At 40.9% G+C, this 20,612-nt stretch overlaps 1 protein-coding gene across 1 annotated transcript in view; it reads left to right on the top strand.

Annotated features, from left to right (window-relative positions):
- LOC139474007 (small subunit processome component 20 homolog) overlaps positions 1-20,612 on the top strand; it is an 85,720-nt gene that overhangs the window by 30,122 nt on the left and 34,986 nt on the right. Inside the window, exons 19-38 of the mRNA XM_071256866.1 lie at positions 301-366; positions 1,209-1,358; positions 2,364-2,520; positions 4,021-4,258; positions 4,815-5,000; positions 5,438-5,528; positions 5,745-5,830; positions 7,278-7,403; positions 8,256-8,422; positions 9,648-9,726; positions 10,719-10,914; positions 11,185-11,262; positions 12,897-12,976; positions 14,054-14,277; positions 15,095-15,236; positions 15,599-15,689; positions 16,889-16,962; positions 17,781-17,850; positions 18,958-19,011; positions 20,414-20,569. Of these exons, the coding sequence (XP_071112967.1) occupies positions 301-366; positions 1,209-1,358; positions 2,364-2,520; positions 4,021-4,258; positions 4,815-5,000; positions 5,438-5,528; positions 5,745-5,830; positions 7,278-7,403; positions 8,256-8,422; positions 9,648-9,726; positions 10,719-10,914; positions 11,185-11,262; positions 12,897-12,976; positions 14,054-14,277; positions 15,095-15,236; positions 15,599-15,689; positions 16,889-16,962; positions 17,781-17,850; positions 18,958-19,011; positions 20,414-20,569 (2,511 nt within the window). The remainder of the gene's footprint in view (positions 1-300; positions 367-1,208; positions 1,359-2,363; positions 2,521-4,020; positions 4,259-4,814; positions 5,001-5,437; positions 5,529-5,744; positions 5,831-7,277; positions 7,404-8,255; positions 8,423-9,647; positions 9,727-10,718; positions 10,915-11,184; positions 11,263-12,896; positions 12,977-14,053; positions 14,278-15,094; positions 15,237-15,598; positions 15,690-16,888; positions 16,963-17,780; positions 17,851-18,957; positions 19,012-20,413; positions 20,570-20,612) is intronic.

The following is a 20,612-nucleotide window of genomic DNA, read 5'->3' as shown; positions in this document are numbered from 1 at the left end:
TTGATTGAATACAGGACTTGTTGCAGTATGTTTTGGCTAAGTGTACACGTTAACTTTTTTCTTGAATATATTTAAAGCGGAAATACCCTACTTCCATTCGAAATTGGTTAGTAAAGAACCCATTTGTTTGGACGATATCCCTTGACAGGTGCTTCATCCGCTAGACCATTGCAGTCTCTCAGTATAGAAGATTTCTTTCATAAGCATCTACATGACTAGAGTTGCTCAGACAGAGGCCGTAAGCAAGTTACAAGTCTGTTTGTTTCATGAAGTGACCCCTATATTCTGGCTGTATTTCAGGTGCGTCTCCTCTCGCTGCACACCCTCTCACTGTTTCCTGTAGATTTGCCTCCTGTTGAAGAAAAGGTACGTCATTGCTGCTCACTTGAGATGGTAACAGCTTGTTTGTCTGTCTGTTTGTTGTTTAACGCAGCACTCGGCAATATTCCATCTATATGACAGTGGTTTGTAAATAATCGCGTTCGGACCAGACTATTCAGGGATTGACATCATAAGCATCCATCCACACAGTTGGGATACTATGACATTCATCAATTAAGTCAGTGAGCCTGACCACCCAATCCCACGACAAACATAGTTGCCGGTTACGGCAATCATGGGTTGCTGAAGACCTATTCAGGCCTGGATCTTCATCGCACTGTGATCCTCATCCCTGTCATCCCTGTCATGATAGTGTGTTTTTTTTGTCATATCAGTTAAAAGTCATGACGCTTTGAATTGTGACGCTCAAAGAAATGCTGACCGATGAAGATTCCGGGGTAGAATAGGTCTTCAGCAACCCATGCTTGCCGTAAAAGGCGACTATGCTTGTCGTACGAGGCGATTAACGGGATCGGGTGGTCAGGCTCGCTGACTTGGTTGATGCATGATTGATCCAAATTGCGTGGATCGATGCTCATGATATCAATCACTGGATTGTCTGGTCCAGACTCAATTATTTACACACCGTCGTCATATAGGTGGAATATTGCTGAGTGCGGCGTTAAACAACAGACAAACAAACAAACAAACAAACAAAGAAATAAATTCTGCGACTCATGATAACTTCCTGTTTCCTGAGCTAAGCGATGCCTTTGATACTAACCCGCACTCACTCACTTACTGGCCCATGTAAGGAGTAGGACCTTAGTTAAAGATATCTGCTTGTGTAATAAGTTCACAGTTGTCATCCAGTTAATTGTTTTCAGGAGACAGAGCAGTTGGGAGTGTTTGACATCTGTCAGGCTGCGGAGAGAGTGGACATCAACGTCTACAACTACAGAGACAGACTCCGACATCTGCAGAAGCTGGACTACAAGCTTGTACAGACAAACATCCCCATCGGGCCTTTTGAAAAGGTGAGTGAACCACTAGATCACACATCTGTCTGATAGAGGGGCATGATTGGACAGAGACAGTCTACTTCATTTGTTTTACTTATACAGACTGAATGGACAGAAGTACCCAGAAGTAGAGATGATGTAGACGGTGAAATATTGAAATTCTAATATTCACTTCTCCTGTTCTCCAAGCTTTGTGTGTTACCATGGTTACAGTAGGTGTCTCTGATTTAGGTTCCCCTGTACAACCTAGTGGGCAGTCTGTATGTTTCTTTGTGTTACCATGGTTACAGTAGGTGTCTCTGATTTAGGTGCCCCTGTACAACCTAATGGGCAGTCTGTATGTTTCTATGTGTTACCATGGTTACAGTAGGTGTCTGTGCTTCAGGTGCCCCTGTACTACCGTAAATCTGGAAATTAATATGTCTCCAAGTTAATGGGACTGCTGACTTCTAGCCAAAAATGTCTCTATGCGTTACCATGGTTACAGTATGTGTCTCTGCTTCAGGTGCCTCTGTACTACCTGCTGGGCAGTCTGTATGTCCCTGTGTTACCATGGTTACAGTAGGTCCCCCTGTACATTGTGGTACATGGTGTGTAATCTGTATGTCTCTGTGTTACCATGGTTACAGTAGGTGTCTCTGTTTCAGGTGCCCCTGTACTACATGGTGTGTAGTCTGTATGTCCCTGTGTTACCATGGTTACAGTAGGTGTCTCTGTTTCAGGTGCCCCTGTACTACATGGTGTGTAATCTGTATGTCTCTGTGTTACCATGGGTACAGTAGGTGTCTGTTTCAGGTTCCCCTGTACTACACGGTGTGTAGTCTGTATGTCTCTGTGTTACCATGGTTACAGTAGGTGTCTCTGTTTCAGGTGCCTCTGTACTACATGGTGTGTAGTCTGTATGTCTCTGTGTTACCATGGTTACAGTAGGTGTCTCTGTTTCAGGTGCCTCTGTACTACATGGTGTGTAATCTGTATGTACCTATGTTACCATGGTTACAGTAGGTGTCTCTGCTTCAGGTGCCCCTGTACTACCTGCTGGGCAGTCTGTACGTCAACTTCAAGCTGATGTGGGAGCCAGTCCGGGAGCTGGTCAAGAGTTACGCCGTGGGAATGGAGCAGGATGTCTTCTGGTCAGTCATGGGGGACCAGCTCAAAATTGCAGCAGAGCGAGCAGGTAGACAGCATACTTACACATTGTAAACCAAGACTGTCATGTTCATACAATATGTTTGTTTGTTGTTTAATGCCGCACTCGGCAATATTACAGCTATATGACAGCGGTCTGTATGTCAATAATCGAGTCTGGACCAGGCAATCCAGCGATTAATGTCATGAGCATCAATCCACGCAATTGGGATCGATGACATGCATCAACCAAGTCAGCGAACCTGACCACCCGATCCCGTTAGTCGCCTTTTACGACAAGCATAGTCACTTTTTACGTCAAGCATGGGTTGCTGAAGACCTATTCTACCCCGGAATCTTCACGGGTCTCAATACAATAAGGGGAGATGGGATACCCAGTGGTAAAATGTTTGCCTGTCACACCAAAGGCCTGTGTTCAATGGTGTTTGATTCCCCACATGCGTACAATGTGTGAAACCCGTGCCTGGTGTCACTTGTTTTTGGAATATGGCTAAAAGTGGCGTAAGACCCTTCACACTTGTATGTATTTCAACCGCAGTATTTTTGAATCATGACAAAGTTTGTTTGAGCTGTTTGTTAGTTGTTAAACTCGTCACTCACATGTTCAGTAAACTACGGTTATAACAAACTCAAAGAGTCCACTAAGTTTAGTTTGTTATAACCATACTTCATTATAAGTATATATACAGCAGATGGCCGGGACCAAAATAACAATTTGTTTGTCGTCAGTTCGTTATAAGCGTGTTCATTATAAACATAGTTTACTGTAGTTAGACTTCTTCATGTTGGAGGCATTGGTGGCTTGTTGGTGAAGGTGCTCAGCTTTGACATGTGGTGTGGAGTTGTGGTTCTTGGTTGAGATTGGCTGTAAATTTGTTTCTAAATTCCATACCTCTGCCAGTTTCATGTAAATGTCTTCAAGCTGCGTCACTTTAGGCACTGATCACATTCTGATGGCATGCTTGAGGCAGGGGTAGTTTTGCAGGGCTTACACCTTTTGAAAGTTACTGGCCCTTCTCCAAACTAACTGGCCAACAACTAAATGGTGGAGGCTGCAATCGTTCTTACCTGCACTCTGAGATTAAATCTTGGCTTTCTATTTGCCTAATTTTGTGGCGATTTATGAGAAAACAAAGTAGTTGTTGTACATATTACAAAATGGCAGCCAGTTGTCATTCTACTGAGATGATCCAATTTAATAAATTAAACATACGTGGAGAAGGGGTGAAATTTTGACTAGCGACAGATGAGCGATCTACTTTTTGTTTCAGCAAGCCCTTTGTAATTTTAACTGGCCACAGGCCAACAGTCCAGCAGTTAAATCAACCCTTGTTGAAGTACTGGTGAAAAACTCTTTCCCAATAAATACACACTCTTCCATTTCAATAATGACAAAGTTTTGGTCACCCACTTTTTTAACAAAGTAGTTTTTGATAAACAAACACTCACATTTAGTTAGATATTTAAATAGTTTTGAAACTAATTTCCTTGCTGTTACCTTCAATATGATCACTTATTTGTTTTCTAGAGAAAGACAGTGCAGTGGTATCTAGTCAGTCAGTCACAGGGGATGTCAGTATGACAGGTGATGTGACAGCTGTGAGTGAAATATACACCAGTTGCCATAGACACCAGAGTAACAGCACTGGTGCGGCGCCGGACCACATCAACATGAGGCTGCAGCTGTGGCGGTCGATGGAACTGTTCCCAGACAAGTGCGAGGCCAGGGGGAAGCTGGTTGTGCCCATCTTCTTAAAGTTTCTTAGGTGAGGGAAAGACAAGACCAATGACGTCATTATTTTGTATTATTTAAGTAAGGCTATTGCAGAAAATTATTTGACAAGATTAGAATTAATATTTTTTCTATTGGCAATTGTTTTTGATTACCATGAATACTAATGTTAGATTTTTGATAGTGGGAGGGGGAGTTTAAGCGCTGCAAGTTGCCCATCTATTGAAAGTGCCACAATTCACTGTACAGAGTTATGTCCCTTTAGTGTGCTGGAAACCTGCGTCACTTGGTTTTTCCTCCCACATGAGGAGACACACCAATATAACTGGAATACTGTTCAATGTGGCATTACACCTCACTCACTCACTCACTCACTCACTCACTCACTCACTCACTCACTCACTCACTCACTCACTCACTCACTCACTCACTCACTCACTCACTCACTCACTCACTCACTCACTCACGTAGATAAGTCATTTTTCCAAACTGTATTAGTGTGTAAATAATGTTGTCATCTACTTTAATTTCATAAGAAACATGCTGTCAGTCACATTGATATAAATCCATACGTTTCCACTTGTGGCCAGTGAGGAGTACCATAGGCGAGACATGAACTCCGCCCCTACAGAAGACATCTCCATCAAACATGGCCACGCTGACCAGTCAGAGTTTGAAGATGAAGATGAGGAGGATGAGCCGAAAGATGAACCTTCCGACCAACCAAGGGGCAAATATTCCAAGAAGAAGAAAAAGAGACGGAAGGGGATTATTCCGTAAGTCTAGTGGTAGAGCGTCCCCCTCGAGATAGGAAGGTCTGGGATTCCCAGCTGTGGCATACCAAAAGACGTAAAAAAGATGGTGTTTGTTGCTACCTTGTCTGGTGCTCAGCATTAAGGGGCTAAAACAAGGACTGGTTGGCTCGGAGTCCGTATATCGTGTTTGAGTGGGGTATCCATGTTAAACTGACATGGTATCTCAGTGGGCTAGCACTATAAATCGGCATTGGACTAGTACAAGCAGACACACACACACAGACATGTGTTGCTATAGAAGTGCAATAATCTTGGACGACACGTTCAAACCCATTTCCCCTCACCTCAATAAGTCAAAGTTAATCATTCAGTTTGTAAGCCCCTCCAAGACTAACATCTTGCAGCATTATGACGATGAATTAATCTGAAACCATCTCTGCATTCTGTGATTGTTTCAGATCACTGCTGTCGCACCTGCATGTTTTCTCCAAGTTCAAAAGTCCCAAGTCCCTCCATAAAGACCAGGAACTGAGGAAGATCTACCAGGAGGTGGGTGTCTCCATGCTGGACCTACTTCCACCCTAGAATCAGATCAGTATTATAAGAAGCGGTGGTTTGAAACAGGGCTCTTACCTCCTATCTGAACAAACCCTTGTGAATGTCATGGCAAACGAGTCCCCTCGATCTCATGCATGTTGTAGCAGTGTGTTTGTCATCGTACCCAGTGTGTGGTGCATGGAATCAGTGTGATGTTTTTGTCTTCAGCTGCTCCACCACAAGGATCTGTCTGTACAGAAAGCTGCCTTCAGTTGTGTTCTCACCTACAACCACAAGTACCTCAACCCATACAGGTAGGTGACCATGGCAACGGGGGACGGGACCGGGGAGGAGGAGGGGAGATCTGGAGAATAACAAACAAGCTACGAGGAATTACAGATTATGTCCTGAGTAAATAGATGGTGAAAATCCGAAACCTTCATCTTCCTGAGACTGACTCTAAAAGTCCTGTTTCCACCCTTGGCTGGAATTTCTAGGTTTGATCGTAGCGCCACCTGTGGCTAATGCGAGTTATGCCCCTTCTATCTCCCTCCTACTGACCAATCACATTCCACCTCTCATATCACATGCATTTGCTTCAAAGAAAATGGTGGCGCCCAGTCAAGACGATCTGATCGATGATCAAGATATATAATAAAACAGGTCTTACCTTGCGAAGTGCTTCAAATCATGTGAGCACCTTGATTAAAAGCGTGTAAAGATTTGAAAAAATATCGGACAATGCCCAATTGACAGTTTATATTTTTTGCAACCGAAATGTGCATGTTGAAATCCATGTTGTTCACAAACCGGATGTCAATTTTCTTACGCGATTTTGATTGGACTATGCATAAACTCGTCAGTCCAGCTAAAATATAACTCCATAATTGCAGCCTAGTTCGGCAAGAGTGGAAACTTGACTTTTACAGTGAGTTAACACCCTTGCCTTGGGAAGATGTGAACCTTTGCCGAGGGACATCTTTCATACACTGGGGAAGATAATCCATAATTCCTCCACCCTTGCTGGATATTCTATATATTACTCACTGACTTTTTAAACGAGAAAATGAAGAAAAAACATGTCAACCCTACGGAGAACTTCCCTGAAAGTAGCATATTGTTCCGATGTAATGTAATCAGTTTGTGATGTCATGAACAATAGATGACATCATGTTGTATTTTTCTCAACAAGGAAGCACTGTGATGTCATAGTCAGGCTTCACATCACCAATCAGCATTGTGAATGGTCATTCTACCCTTATGTTGATATTCACAAATACACGTGACATTCATCACTTAGCGTTGTAAGGCAAAGTACACAATATTGAGTCTTGTCTCAAGTGTATAAAAATTGTTGTATTTATGAACAGATCTTTTTAAGAGGAAGTGCGATGTGAATAATTTACAAGCATTTGGCCAGTCATTCATTACGATACCTTAATGATTCAGGACTGTGTTTGGAGCCTACTATGCAATGCCAGAAGTGCCAAATTTCAAAGATTGGGACAACTAATGAGAATGCATTCACAGGTTTCATTTGACACACAGTCATTGTTTTTTTGTGTTTTGTTTTATCTTTTGAACATTTTTTAATTTTTCTCTTGAAATTTAAAGAAAGTGTTGAAATGAATGACAATGTGGTTGAAATGTTTCAAGGTTTTTACCAACAGCATCAAAATCAGAGGTGTAACTAAAATGTTAAATGATGTGAATATATGTGTTATACAAAATCATTAACACAGAAATGGTTCCGTGTTTCAGAGAGAACTTTTCACGTCTGCTCGATGACAAGACATTTAAGGAGGAAATAATAGCATTCAGCATCGACCCCGACAACACACAGATCAAATCGGAACACCGACAGAACATCCTGCCTGTGCTTATGGGGTAGGTTGTTTGTAGCAACCTGTGGTATTTTATATTCCTGGACACAGTGCATCCCCTGACAAAAGGGTGGAATGTTTGTTTGTTTGTTGTTGCCATACTCAGTATAGCAATATTCCGGCTACATGACGAGGGATTGGGTGCCGACTTGGTTGACTGTATGTCATCGTATCCCATGGCATGGTTCATAATATCAATCACTGGATTGTCAGGTCCAGACTCTATTATTTTCAAGGTGCTGTCATTTTGCTGGAATATCGCTAAGGAGCATTAAACTACAAGGAAAATGTTTTTGATCAGTGGCGGCTGTGTACAGTTGTGCTGCTTAAACATGACAGAAATCTTTGATACTAACTTCCAAGAATAATGTTGAAAGCGACCTAGCCCAAACTCACTTTCACCGCCTCTGTGGTCTAGAGGTAGAGCGTCCGCCTAAAGATGCGTCATACGAAAAGATAGTACTTGTTGTTAACCTGCCACTCGGCATTAAGGGGCCAAAACAAGGACTGGTCAGCTCAGAGTCAGTATACTGTGTCTGAGTGAGGTATTCATGTTAAACTGCGGCATGGTATGTGCATACACATGGCTATAGAAGTGCAATAATCTTGAACACAATGTTAAGCCCTCTTTCACCTCACCTCACCCAACTTAATGATATTCAATATATTATCTAAATTCTCCATATGGAGATCTGTCTAGAATCTCTATATTACTTGCGTCATTGATATATTGTCAGTTGTCACTGGAGCAGTGACAATTGCAATGTATCAATACTGTGATCAGGCCAGGTTTATTGTGTTTTGTGATGGGTTGGGTAGAGGAGGAATATGAGATGTTGAATGTTGTATTATGCAGGGTCCTGTATGGGAGGATGCAGAGCCGTATCGGCAAGGAGACGACAGGGAAGGCCAAGAGTAATGTCCGACGTGCCGTAGTGTTCCGCTTCCTGGCTGGGTGCAGCACAACAGAACTCAAGGTCTTCCTTGACCTAGTGTTCCAACCCCTACTCAACTTTGTACAGGGTAAGTCGTAGTAGTGGACTCTCATTCATCTGAAATCTATGTATCATCTAACGATGTACTGTAAATCATGAATTTAATGTGTCACCATATTAATGTGACTGTAGGGCTGGGACAAATCCAAATTTGCTATCCGGATACCCAACACTCTACTACCCCATCCTACCCGGATACCCGCTAGCGGCCTCAAGAGTTGGGTAAAAAATCTCCGATTGGGAATTGTTTTACTGCAGCCCTTGCAAAAGTTATTTAGATAAACGTATAAAACTATCTGATCATCTGATTGATGTTAAGGAACTAACCAGCAAATGATAATACCAAGAATGTAGGCTTTGAAGTTAATGTCATACTATGGGTTTAACAGCATATTATCGTTTGCTGTCTTCACAAACTAATCTTGTCTCCCATGACACATGCTCTCTAACGCTCATGAAATCTATAGGAGGAAATTTCAAATATGGCATTTGTAATTGAAATAGCTCCAATCACCAGTGATGATTGTACAGGTTCCAAGTGAATTTGCACAAGTTGCCTCAATCCTTTGAGTCATTCAAATAGTATTTTGTATGTTAAATCTACTTTTATTATGTTTAACGGGTGGCACGGGTGGCCCAGTCGTCTAAGGCGCCGCGATTCGCTGTGCAGAGTCGCGTCCCTTGGGCACGCCAGAAACCTATGATTGTGGGTTCGAATCCCGATTCGCCCCGATTATGTTTCTATTTTTGTCAGCACCATACCCGTGCTCGTGGGTTTCACCAAAGTGGTAAACGTCTCAGACCTGCATCACTTGGGGTTTTCCTCCCACATTAAGCTGACACGCCGCAATATAACTGGAATACTGTTAAAAGCTGCGTTAAACCCAACTCACACACACATATTATGTTTAACAGCTTGTGATTGCTCTACCGTTAGTTTCACAGAGAAAGAGTCTCAATTGCATACATGGCACTCATCACAAAGATTGGAATATAAAGACTGCTCGACACAGTCCCCCTTTACAAAGTTTGTTCAGTTCAAGTGACGTGTATGATCTCAACATGTATGATGAAACAGCTTCAATATTGGAAACTAAATTTTTAGTCCTTTCACACCTTTTTTTTCTTTTCCATGAATGTCCTTATTTACAAAACGTTTGGGAAAATATTTTGAAACATTTGTAAAATTCCTCTTGTGTGGTTATTACTAATTATGTCAAAGCTAACAAAGTTTCTGTGTGTATGTTTTACAGATGACCCCGTGGCCATGATAAAGAAGGTGTCAGAGACCCTAGATGTAGAGAGCATATTTCCCCTGAGGAGAATGAGAGGGTGAGTGAGGTTCTGCTTCTAAATAAAGATGTCCTGGATTATTGTACTGGAAAAGTAAAAGTTCATGGTAGCCCAGCTAATCACATGAGGATTTCACAAGTTGAATGCTGGATTGCCAATAGTAATAATGGTATATTTTATTCGTCATATTATGAACTCATATTCCTCCTACTTCCCCATGAGTCTCTTGGAATAAATCTGTGGTGCCCTTGCCTTGAGGGCGTCAATGGCTTCTTTAACGATATTGGAGATGGATAGCCCAGTCATCTGAGGTGCAGCGATTTGCCATGCAGAGTTGCATCCCTTGTGCACGCCAGAAACCTGTGATCATTGATTTGAATCCTGTTTTGCCCTGATTATGTTTCTAGTTTTGTCAGCACCATACCTGTGGGTTTCACTAAAGTGGTAAATGTCTGAGACCTTTCATCTCTTCAGGTTTTCCTCCGACATTAAGCTGACACGTCGTGATATAACTGGAATACTGTTAAAAGTGGCTTTAAACCCAACTCACTCACTCACTCACTTTAATGATGAACTACTTATAACCTGAGTAGTTAATTTTGAATGAATTTGAACCTAAAAAGAATTGACCACTTGTCTCCCTGTAGCAATACAGCAAATACTGTTTCTTAATGAACACTATCGACCACTTGGTATATGTGTTTCGGGGGCATGGGTGGCCCAGTGGTCTTAAGCGTCGCAGTTCACTGTGCAGAGTTGTGTCCTTTGGGCGGATGAGAAACCTATGATTGTGGGTTTGAATTCCAGTTTGACCCGATTATGTTTCTAGGTTTGTCAGCACCATATCCGTGCTCGTGGGTGTCACCAAAGTGGTAAACGTCTGAGACCTGCATCACTTCGGGCTTTCCTCCCACATTAAGCTGACATGCCGTGATATAACTGGAATACTGTTCAAAGCGGTGTTAAAACCCAACTCACTCACTCACTACATTTGTTTCACTGCGTGACTCTGTCTGTCCATCCTGCTGCAGAGTGCTACACACGGTGATGGTTGTGATCGGGAAACTGCGCCACCTACTGGATGACTTCCTGCCATCACTCCTGCGGATCCTGCTAGGGCTGGCGGCCACCTGCAACTCCTGTTTTGAGCTGCGCGACCAGCTGCGGCCTGGTGCTGTCACTGCTCTCAAGACCATCCGGCAGACGGTCAAACTGGCAGTGCTGGAGGTGTGTGCTTTTTTTCAGACCCACCATTAGAAAGTTTTTAACTGAGGTTCAATACCCTCTGTCAAGATCTGACAGACTTCACAAAAGGTTACCTAGGTGTACTCTGATCAAATTTTAGTCCAATGAGATGAAAGAACCAGTTGTTTTTTAATTCTACCTGATTTCAGCTTTCTAAATGTATTCATGTTCATTTTTCTACTCACTATGTCCCTGATGCGGAGACCCATGAAGATCTGGGTCTGGCTGTTAAGGCTGTTTGTTTTGTTTCAGTTCTTTGAGGAGTTTGAGAAGTATGCCTTCACTGGTCGGGAGGTTGAGGCCGTGTTTGAGGCAGTTGTCTCCCCACAGGTAGGTCCTACGTCACAGTGTCAGTCTTTGGAACTGATGGAATTCAGAATTTCTCCTGCGACAGTGTCAGCATCAGATTTGCTGGTCTATATTTTGACATTTCAAACTACAACAAATACTACTTTTTAAGAGTCAAAGTATGGCACTTATGATATATATGTATCCATTTTCTGTCATCTAAGGTTCGTTTAAAGGTGCCAATAGCGGTTATATGATCGTGGTTGCTGTAAATAAAGGTGAGTTGGTATAGCAGACATTCTGGAATGGGGCTAACAGAAGTACTGCATGGCCACCAAAATTAGTGTAAATATTCTTGAATGAAAGTTTCATTGAAATTAATTAAATAGATTATGTAGATTACAAACTTGAGTCCAGATATACAATTAAACACTTTAAACATGAGACGTCCATCTTATCTACCGCACATAATATTTTGATACATGTTTCAAGGACCAAGTTAATACCTCGGCTTATGTATGAGATCGGTAGAGGACCACCCCTATCAAAAGCAATCAAATCTGTTAACCTAATTTTATTCCGATTTTATTCAACTGCTAGAAAACTATGCACAAGCCAAATTACTTCTTCTTGGTGACTTTACAACGAATGTGAGAAAACAGAAGTCAAGAAAGTACAAACATTAACGTCACATGGACTACATCTGCACATCAGAAGTCCCACTCATCGGCCTGGTCACATAACTGACTGGGTAGTGACTAAGATAGAGTGCAATATCATAATATCTTACATAAACTATTGTGATGAAATAAAGTTTAGATTTACCCAAACAGACATGTTATTGTCAATAATGTCAGTTGCTGAAGATGGAAAATAACTGTCTTTGTAATATCTCAAATGTCCATAAAGTAATCCCTGCATAAATGTGCCATCACTCACCAGTGGAGTGAAATATGTTGATTTCTTTCAAAATTTGTGCTCAAAGTTACTTCTCTGCTATTAATCGATAATTGATTGATATTTAGTTAACGATTATCGATCTCTACGATCTGTATTGATAGCCAGCCCTCCTGACCACGACATGGTACTCACTAAGCTTTCCCTGAATGACCTTGCACGGAACAAGGTCACTGTTCAGTGTTACAACATCAAGAATGTGGACATGTCAGCATTTGCAAATGACTTAGAAGAATGAGGTCTGCCTTCATATTCATCAAATGACATTGACAAAATCTGTCAAATTTACAACTCTTCCCTTACCAAACTACCAGATCAACAGGCACCAGTGGTCCAAAAGTAGATTCCTAGTAGACCAGCAACTCCCTGGTATTACGAAAAAGTTGCTCTTGCTGAAACACAATGTCGTATTGCGTAACGGCAGTGGCGAAAGACAAAACTAAAGGTACAGTCGCAGATCTACAAAGCAGCATGTAATGCTGTTATTCAACAGGTCATCTGGAAATGTCTATTGCCTACAGAGAATCAAGGACTGTGATGGTCGCCCAGGCAATCTTTACAAGCTTATATTTTCTCTAATGAGCAGGAAGACTGACTATTTTCAATTTCGCCCCAATTTGCTCTTTTGTGTAAAGCCATGGAAACACGATATTTATGTTTCTGGTCACGACTTGTTTCTACTTCTGTTGTCTTGCTGACCACCTGTTGACCTGTTTCAGCTGGACAGACTGGTCACTGAGGGGGTCTACTCTGCCACGCCCCTGCTCAAGCTGTTCAGTGTGTGGACCAGACACATCAGGTAGGGCACCCCTCGTACATATCACACCACACGTACACAAGCGGAACTACTGCGACAAACCTCGGATCTCTACCCCTAAAACTTTCATCCACATCTATTATGAAATTCCCTTTGTCACAAATCTCCCATGTGATGTGGGATGATAATCAGGATATTAACAGAAGCTTTTGTTTTTTGTCCAGTCCAGCAAATCTTGTTCTTTAATCACATTTATTTAAGCTGAAATTTGGTTTCATATGTCGACATTTGACTCAATTGTTGCAATTGTTATCATTAAAATGACATTTTCTAGGCTTATCAAGTCATTTTAATACTTCTATTCATAAAATCATTCTCAGGCCAAAATTTGAAGAAAGGAATTCATCATGAGTCTCCTATTCATTATATATTCAATGAGATGTTTGACCCTGAAGCATTTTGGTAATACTGACAGTCTGCGACTTTAGCCACTTGTCCAAAACCAGTATCGAATAAAATTCTGTTTGGTCCAGTAAGATCAGCTGGTAAAACTCCATATGATAACACTAAAATGTACTGAAAATGATGCTAAGGCTTAAAAAAATATAAGAATTGGTTCTCAGGCAATGTTTTTTGAAAATATAGTGCGGGCGGGCAGTGTTTTTTTTGTTTTGGTTCATTTTTCAAGCAAGTATGTAACCAAATTCTGTTAACAATAATTTCAGGGATATCTTGTTCTTAAGTATTGTAGCATTTCTTTGCCGGAGTCGTGTGTTTGAGACATGGAATAGGTAAGATTTTTAAAAAAAAATTGAAAATGGAAATGAAAACAAAACATATGGCAGACTTTATGATGATGCGGGCAGTGCCTGAGAACCAAGACTATTTTATTTTTAGCCTAAGAGCTAAGTTTGAGCTGGTGGACTCAACAGTCTTTGGCACAGACTGTATAGAATCAAGCATTATGTGAAGTCACTGCACGTAAGAGAGACATGTCTCTCTGCCTCCTGCTTGAGTACATATAGATGGATATGCGGACTGTCATGATAAATGTCTCCATAACACCTTGTCACATAACACCTTGTCACATAACATGTCTAATGTTCCCATGTACTTCAGATATTTCCATCTGCTGGCAATGCCAACCAAAGAAGCACCAGAGTTAACTCCCCTGTCTGCTGTGTTTTCACTTCTCAACGCTAAGGGATGTACTTCAAAAGTGTCCAGCCTCATTCTGGAGATGGTGGACAATCTTCTCTCCTTGGAGGAGAGTGAAGAAGGGGAGATAATGCTAAAGAACCTCTCTGAGGTTGACAGGGAAAACTTTCTGTCAGGCAAACAAGGTAAAGTGTTCTGATATAATTTTGAAGGATTTCAAAGTGTTTATAGACTATAGCCATCTTGTCAGACATTTATTTCAGTTTCACATATTTATGTCCGATTGGTATTGAGGAATAAGGGTTAGGCCAATAGGAAGTCCTTGGAGATGTGATTCATTACATTGAAACAAATCTTTGCTTGTCTGCTAAATCAAACAGGATTTAGATCACAACAAGAACGAAATGATTATTTCATTCCACAGAGGAAAGGTGAGAACAAGGATATGATAGCCCCAGGGTACTCTGTTGCTTGCTGAAAAAGGCAAATATTTTGGATTGGGTGGTCAGGCTCCGTTTTTGGGTTGATTGTCATCACACCCATACAGCATGGTATGGTGCTCACAACGTTAACCACTGGCTTGGGGACGTGGCATTTATTATAGAGGGTGAGATTAACGGGGATCATGAAAAAGCGAAAGAGGGGTTTGCCACTTTATTACAACTATATGGATGGGATGAAAAAATGGCTGTGCTATTTTTTCAAATGTAACAGTTATTAATTTGAACATTATTTAGGGACTGGTCTTTTATTTTCGGGAGGGGGCATGAAAAAATGTTACATAGAATGGTGGGGTCGGCAAGATATGATCCAGTCCTAAGACTGATGAAACCTTCCCCACAATATTAAATACTTTTTTTTAATTTGTAATAAGAATATGATTGAAGAATTTCATTACTGCAGCAACATTTCTTTCAAGATGAAAGAGTTGCCGGGTAAGTAATGTTTCTCATCTACAACCTCGATGTATGAGGGTATTGACTGAATCTGTTGGTGATGTAGCTGGCAGCGAGTGTGGAGTTGGTCTGCTCCGCCCCTTCATCCCGGATGTGCTGGTGTTTCTCAAGAAGTCCGTACAGTCCTTGGGTTCTGCTCTCTCCAACAGGAAGCAAGGCTTTGTCACCGAACTCAAGATGCTAGCCAAGTAGGTTGAGAGGCAAAGTGTCATTGGAGGAAATCTCACTTTTTGTATTAACTTGAGGTTTATGCACTTAGCTTACACAATATTATATTTGGTTCCTGTACCCTGTTCAAATATCATGTTTTCTTTTTCAGTAATAGTTTCTTATTTTATTTAAGTTTTATGCAGCTGTTTGTCGGCTCTTTGACAGTTTCCTTTATGGATTTATAGTTTAATTGTCTTGGCAGGATATAGTCTAGTTTTTTTACAGATGGAAAACATAAAATGTTTATCCAAATTTTGTCACATGGCATGTAATGGCTGCTTGATGACTATGAGTGGTTAAAGACCTCATTCACTGGCAGTGTGATGTGTTTTGTTCTCAGAGTGAGCTGCCACGTGACGTCCAATGACCAGTGCACACTCCTCTGCTCCATGCTTCTCCCCTTCCTGGACCAGAAGGTCAAGCGGACCATGGTGAATACTCAGCCCTCACTCACTGGATGTGTGTGTGTGTGTGTGTGTGTGTGTGTATGTATGTGTGTGTGTGTGTGTGTGTGTGTGTGAAGCTTAACTTGTGTGAGAGGCTATAATTGTGTGTGAAACTAGTACATGTATTGTGGCTCAGAAATGAGAATTCTGAGAAACTAGACTTGTGTGTGAAACGAGAATTGTGTGTGAGAATTGTGAGAAACTAGAATTGACTTGTGTGAGAAACTAGAATTGTGAGAAACTAGAATTGACTTGTGTGTGAAACTAGAATTGTGTGTGAGGAACTAGAATTGTGTGTGTGAAACTAGAATTGTGTGTGAGGAACTAGAATTGTGTGTGTGAAACTAGAATTGTGTGTGAGGAACTAGAATTGTGTGTGAGAAACTAGAATTGTGTGTGAGGAACTAGAATTGTGTGTGAGAAACTAGAATTGTGTGTGAGGAACTAGAATTGTGTGTGAGGAACTAGAATTGTGTGTGAGAAACTAGAATTGTTTGTGAGAAACTAGAATTGTTTGTGAGAAACTAGAATTGTGTGTGAGAAACTAGAATTGTGTGTGAGAAACTAGAATTGTGTGTGAGAAACTAGAATTGTGTGTGAGAAACTAGAATTGTTTGTGAGAAACTAGAATTGTGTGTGAGAAACTAGAATTGTGTGTGAGAAACTGTGACACTATGCTTGTGTATAGTGAAGCTTGACTTATATGTGAAACAGCTGTTGGGTAAATGAGAAAAAAAAGAATCTGCATACCGTATTCGACGTAATAAGCGCCCAGGGCGCTCTCAAAATTAAAAATAGGGGGCTCTTATTAGAATATTATTTTAGTGAAAAAAAAACAGAGTTGAAAGATAAATTTCGTGGTTTAAGCTGACAGCCTGAAATGTTCATGTATGACAGATATATTTTTCCAGAATTTTATTGCCCATAATTAAGGTTGCATATAACACAAGATTGGTATTATACGCGAATAAATAAGTCTTGTGTACATTGATCAATCAGAAGGGGTGCTAATTGGGATTGTTCACAAGCCAATATATTAGCAAATATCGCCGTGGGCGCTTATTAGAGCGGGGCGCTTATTACGTCAAAATCGGTAATATATAAAAAGGACTAGGGATTGGTTCAATACATTTCACCGAATTACTTATCAATTGTGGAGTTAAAATATGAAATTCTTTTGCAAGGATGTTGAAGAGAATGTCCTCCACAGTATTGTCAACCTGACCAAGGTGCTTCAGTCTCCAAGGGAATTCTACAGGTAATGGTTGTTATATACCCTCCCTTCAACAAGACCCGTGATGATTTGGGGTAGAATAGGTCTTCAGCAACCCATTGTTGACGTAAAAGTCGACTATGCTTGTCGTAAGAGGCAACTAATTGGATTGGGTGGGCGTGCTTGCTGAATTGGTTGATGCATATCATCGTCTTCCAATTGCGTGGATCGATGCTCATGATGTCAATCACAGGGTTGTCTGACCCAGACTTATTTACAGACCGCCATCATATAGCTGGAATATTGCTGAGTGTGGCGTTAAAGAACAAACAGACAAACAAAACACTTTAACAACTGGAGGTAGGGGAGGGGGTTTCATGTGCTGAACTAGAAAAGAGGTTTAGCGTTTTGAGTTCTAGTTTTATTGGTCATGAAACAAGTCCTTATCATACTGGAGTCTGTGTGTGCTGTACTTGGCTAGTTATGGGCTTATCTATCATGCTATTTATATGTAATGCCAAATTACAGGCGGTAGCATATGTGTTTTTTTATTAATAATACTTAATGAGTAAAGTAAGTGATGGGGATGGTCCGCATACTCATGATAATATACATTACTTGTGTATGATGGTGACATTCTGTGACATTCTCCATCTGTTTACTGAACCAAATCATTGTAAAACAAATAAAACAGATGCATTACAAGTAGAAAAGTGACTTCAATCAATGTTTGTATCCATTTGTGTAGCTTCTATTAGAAGTACCTGTGTCTTCTTGTACCTGTGTCATGATGGTAAGGGAGTTATACTACAATGTGTTAACATGAACCGACAGGATTGTGTTATTGTTGTCTGTGTTTACAGACCGGTGGCCAAACTGTTCTCTGTCCTGTGTAACCGACAGTCCAGGAGCCAGCTGTGTACAATACTCAAGGTAACTCCCAGAGTTATGTAATATGAGTAGATATCATGGTGATCTTAGCATGTAATATGAGTAGATATCCTGATGATCTTAGCATGTAATATGAGTAGAGATGCTGATGATCTTAGCATTTAATATGAGTAGATATCCTGATGATCTTAGCATTTAATATGAGTAGAGAACCTGATAATCTTAGCATGTAATATGAGTAGAGATCCTGATGATCTTAGCATGTAATATGAGTAGATATCCTGATAATCTTAGCATTTAATATGAGTAGAGATCCTGATGATCTTAGCATGTAATATGAGTAGAGATCCTGATGATCTTAGCATTTAATATGAGTGGAGATCCTGATGATCTTAGCATTTAATATGAGTAGAGAACCTGATAATCTTAGCATTTAATATGAGTAGAGAACCTGATAATCTTAGCATGTAATATGAGTAGAGATCCTGATGATCTTAAGATGTAATATGAGTAGAAATCCTGATGATCTTAGCATGTAATATGAGTAGAGATCCTGATAATCTTAGCGTTTAATATGAGTAGAGAACCTGATAATCTTAGCATTTAATATGAGTAGAGATCCTGATGATCTTAAGATGTAATATGAGTAGAAATCCTGATGATCTTAGCATGTAGTATGAGTAGAGATCCTGATAATCTTAGCGTTTAATATGAGTAGAGAACCTGATAATCTTAGCATTTAATATGAGTAGAGATCCTGATGATCTTAAGATGTAATATGAGTAGAAATCCTGATGATCTTAGCATGTAATATGAATAGAGATCCTGATAATCTTAGCATTTAATATGAGTAGAGAACCTGATAATCTTTTACTATTTACGGGTAATATGAGTAGAGATCCTGATGATCTTAGCATGACCAGTTCAGTGATGATTGTAGAAGTCCTTGCTCTGTGATGTTATGATGCTGAGTAGTGTCACATGTGTTTAGCTTGCAGCATGTTAAGACTTCTTCTTTGTATTACCATGGTTACAGATGATTCTTGATGGGACAGCACAGAAATACAGCAAACAGCTAAATTCAGCTTATTATTTCATGTTTGTTTGTTTGCATGTTTTGAAGTGTGTACACATTGGTGGTTGTTTCAGACAATCGGGGAGAAGTGCCCGGAGTACAGAGATATATCCCTGGTTGTTGAGAAGGTGAGAATGACACTTGACAATAACCTGTCTCAGAATAGGTTGGTTGGTTTGTTTATTGTTTAACACCGCACTCAGCAATATTCCAGCTATATGACGGTGTCTGTAAATAATCAAGTCTGGACCAGACAATCCAGTGATTGACATCTTTAGCATCGATCCACGCAATGACATGTATCAACCAAGTCAGTGAGCCTGACCACCCGATCCTGTTAGTCGCCTCTTACAACACGCATAGTCGTTTTTTAATGGCATCAGGTAATGGCATCAGGGATGTGGAAGATTTGTCAGTTACTTCTAACTTCAAAATTAAATGCTATTTGTTCAGTGAAAGATGTTCTCAGTGGAGGGCTGTGGATCTGTCCATGAGGTGCACATCTTCCAGAGGCAAGGGACTTTAAGAGTCCAGGTTCCAAACTTGCCGAACTGGAATTTCGTGGCCCAGTCGTAGCACCACCTTTGGCTGTTACGAGTTGTGTCCCTTCTATGTCCCCACTACTGACCAATCAGATTCCATCTCTCATATCACTTGCACTTGCTTCAAACAAAATGGCGGCATCCAGTCAAGACAATCTGATTGATAATAAAACAGGGTTCATCTCGTGAAGTGCATCAAATCACTCGAACACCTTGATTAAGAACATGAAAAGATTTGGAATAAATGTGTCAACGCCCAGTTGATTGTACACATATTCTGCAAATACTGCAATTGAACGAATTCGGCAAGGCAGTTGCGATGTTGTTTATGAACCGAATGTTGATATAGTTACAGGATTTTGATTGGACTATGCATAGACTCGTTAGTCCAGCCAAAATATAACTCCATAATCTCTATAATTCCAGCACAGTTCATCAAGGATGAAAACTAAACTTTTAAAGTCAGTTATTTCCCTTGCCTCAGGAAGATGTGAAGTGCACAGGTGGCCCAGCCATCTAAGTTGCTGGAACTCATGGTAATGAGTTCAAATTCCAGTTCTGCCCTGATGATGATCCTTGATCTGTCAATTCACTGTGCAGAGTTGCGTCCCTTGGGCCCGCCAGAAACCTATGATTGTGGGTTCGAATACTGCTTCGCCCCGATTATGTTTCTAGATTTGTCAGCACCATACCCGTGCTCGTGGGTTTTACACCGAAGTGGTTAACGTCGGAGACATGCATCACTTCGGGCTTTCCTCCCACATTAAGCTGACACGCCGCGATATAACTGTAATACTGATAAAAGAGGCATTAAACCCAACTCACTCACTCACTCATATCCCAAAAATTTTCCTTTGCATCAAGTAATCCAGAAGATTTTTGGGCTTGAATCCCATTTAACAATGTCCGTCATATTTGAGATTGCAGCACACACTCCCACTCATGTAACACTGTTCCCTCTGAAAGATGACTGATTGTTCACTTGCAGCTGAACGCCTGGAACCCACGCCGGGCGGAGGAACCCAACTACGATGTACGTCTGGAGGCCTTCAACAAGTTCAACGACACAGTCCGCGGGATGACCAGTATCGATGTCAACGCTCTCATCCCTGTCATGCACAACTGTTGTCACTTCATCCTCAAGGTGATCTTTTCATCACGCTTAAGAAAAGGAAAGAATTAGTTCG

The sequence above is a fragment of the Haliotis cracherodii genome, unplaced genomic scaffold, assembly GCF_022045235.1.
Source record: "Haliotis cracherodii isolate W230 unplaced genomic scaffold, xgHalCrac1.p SCAF_3, whole genome shotgun sequence".
NCBI lineage: Eukaryota > Metazoa > Mollusca > Gastropoda > Lepetellida > Haliotidae > Haliotis > Haliotis cracherodii.
The sequence above is the reverse complement of the archived record's forward strand: the minus strand, read 5'-3'. Positions and strand labels throughout refer to the sequence as shown.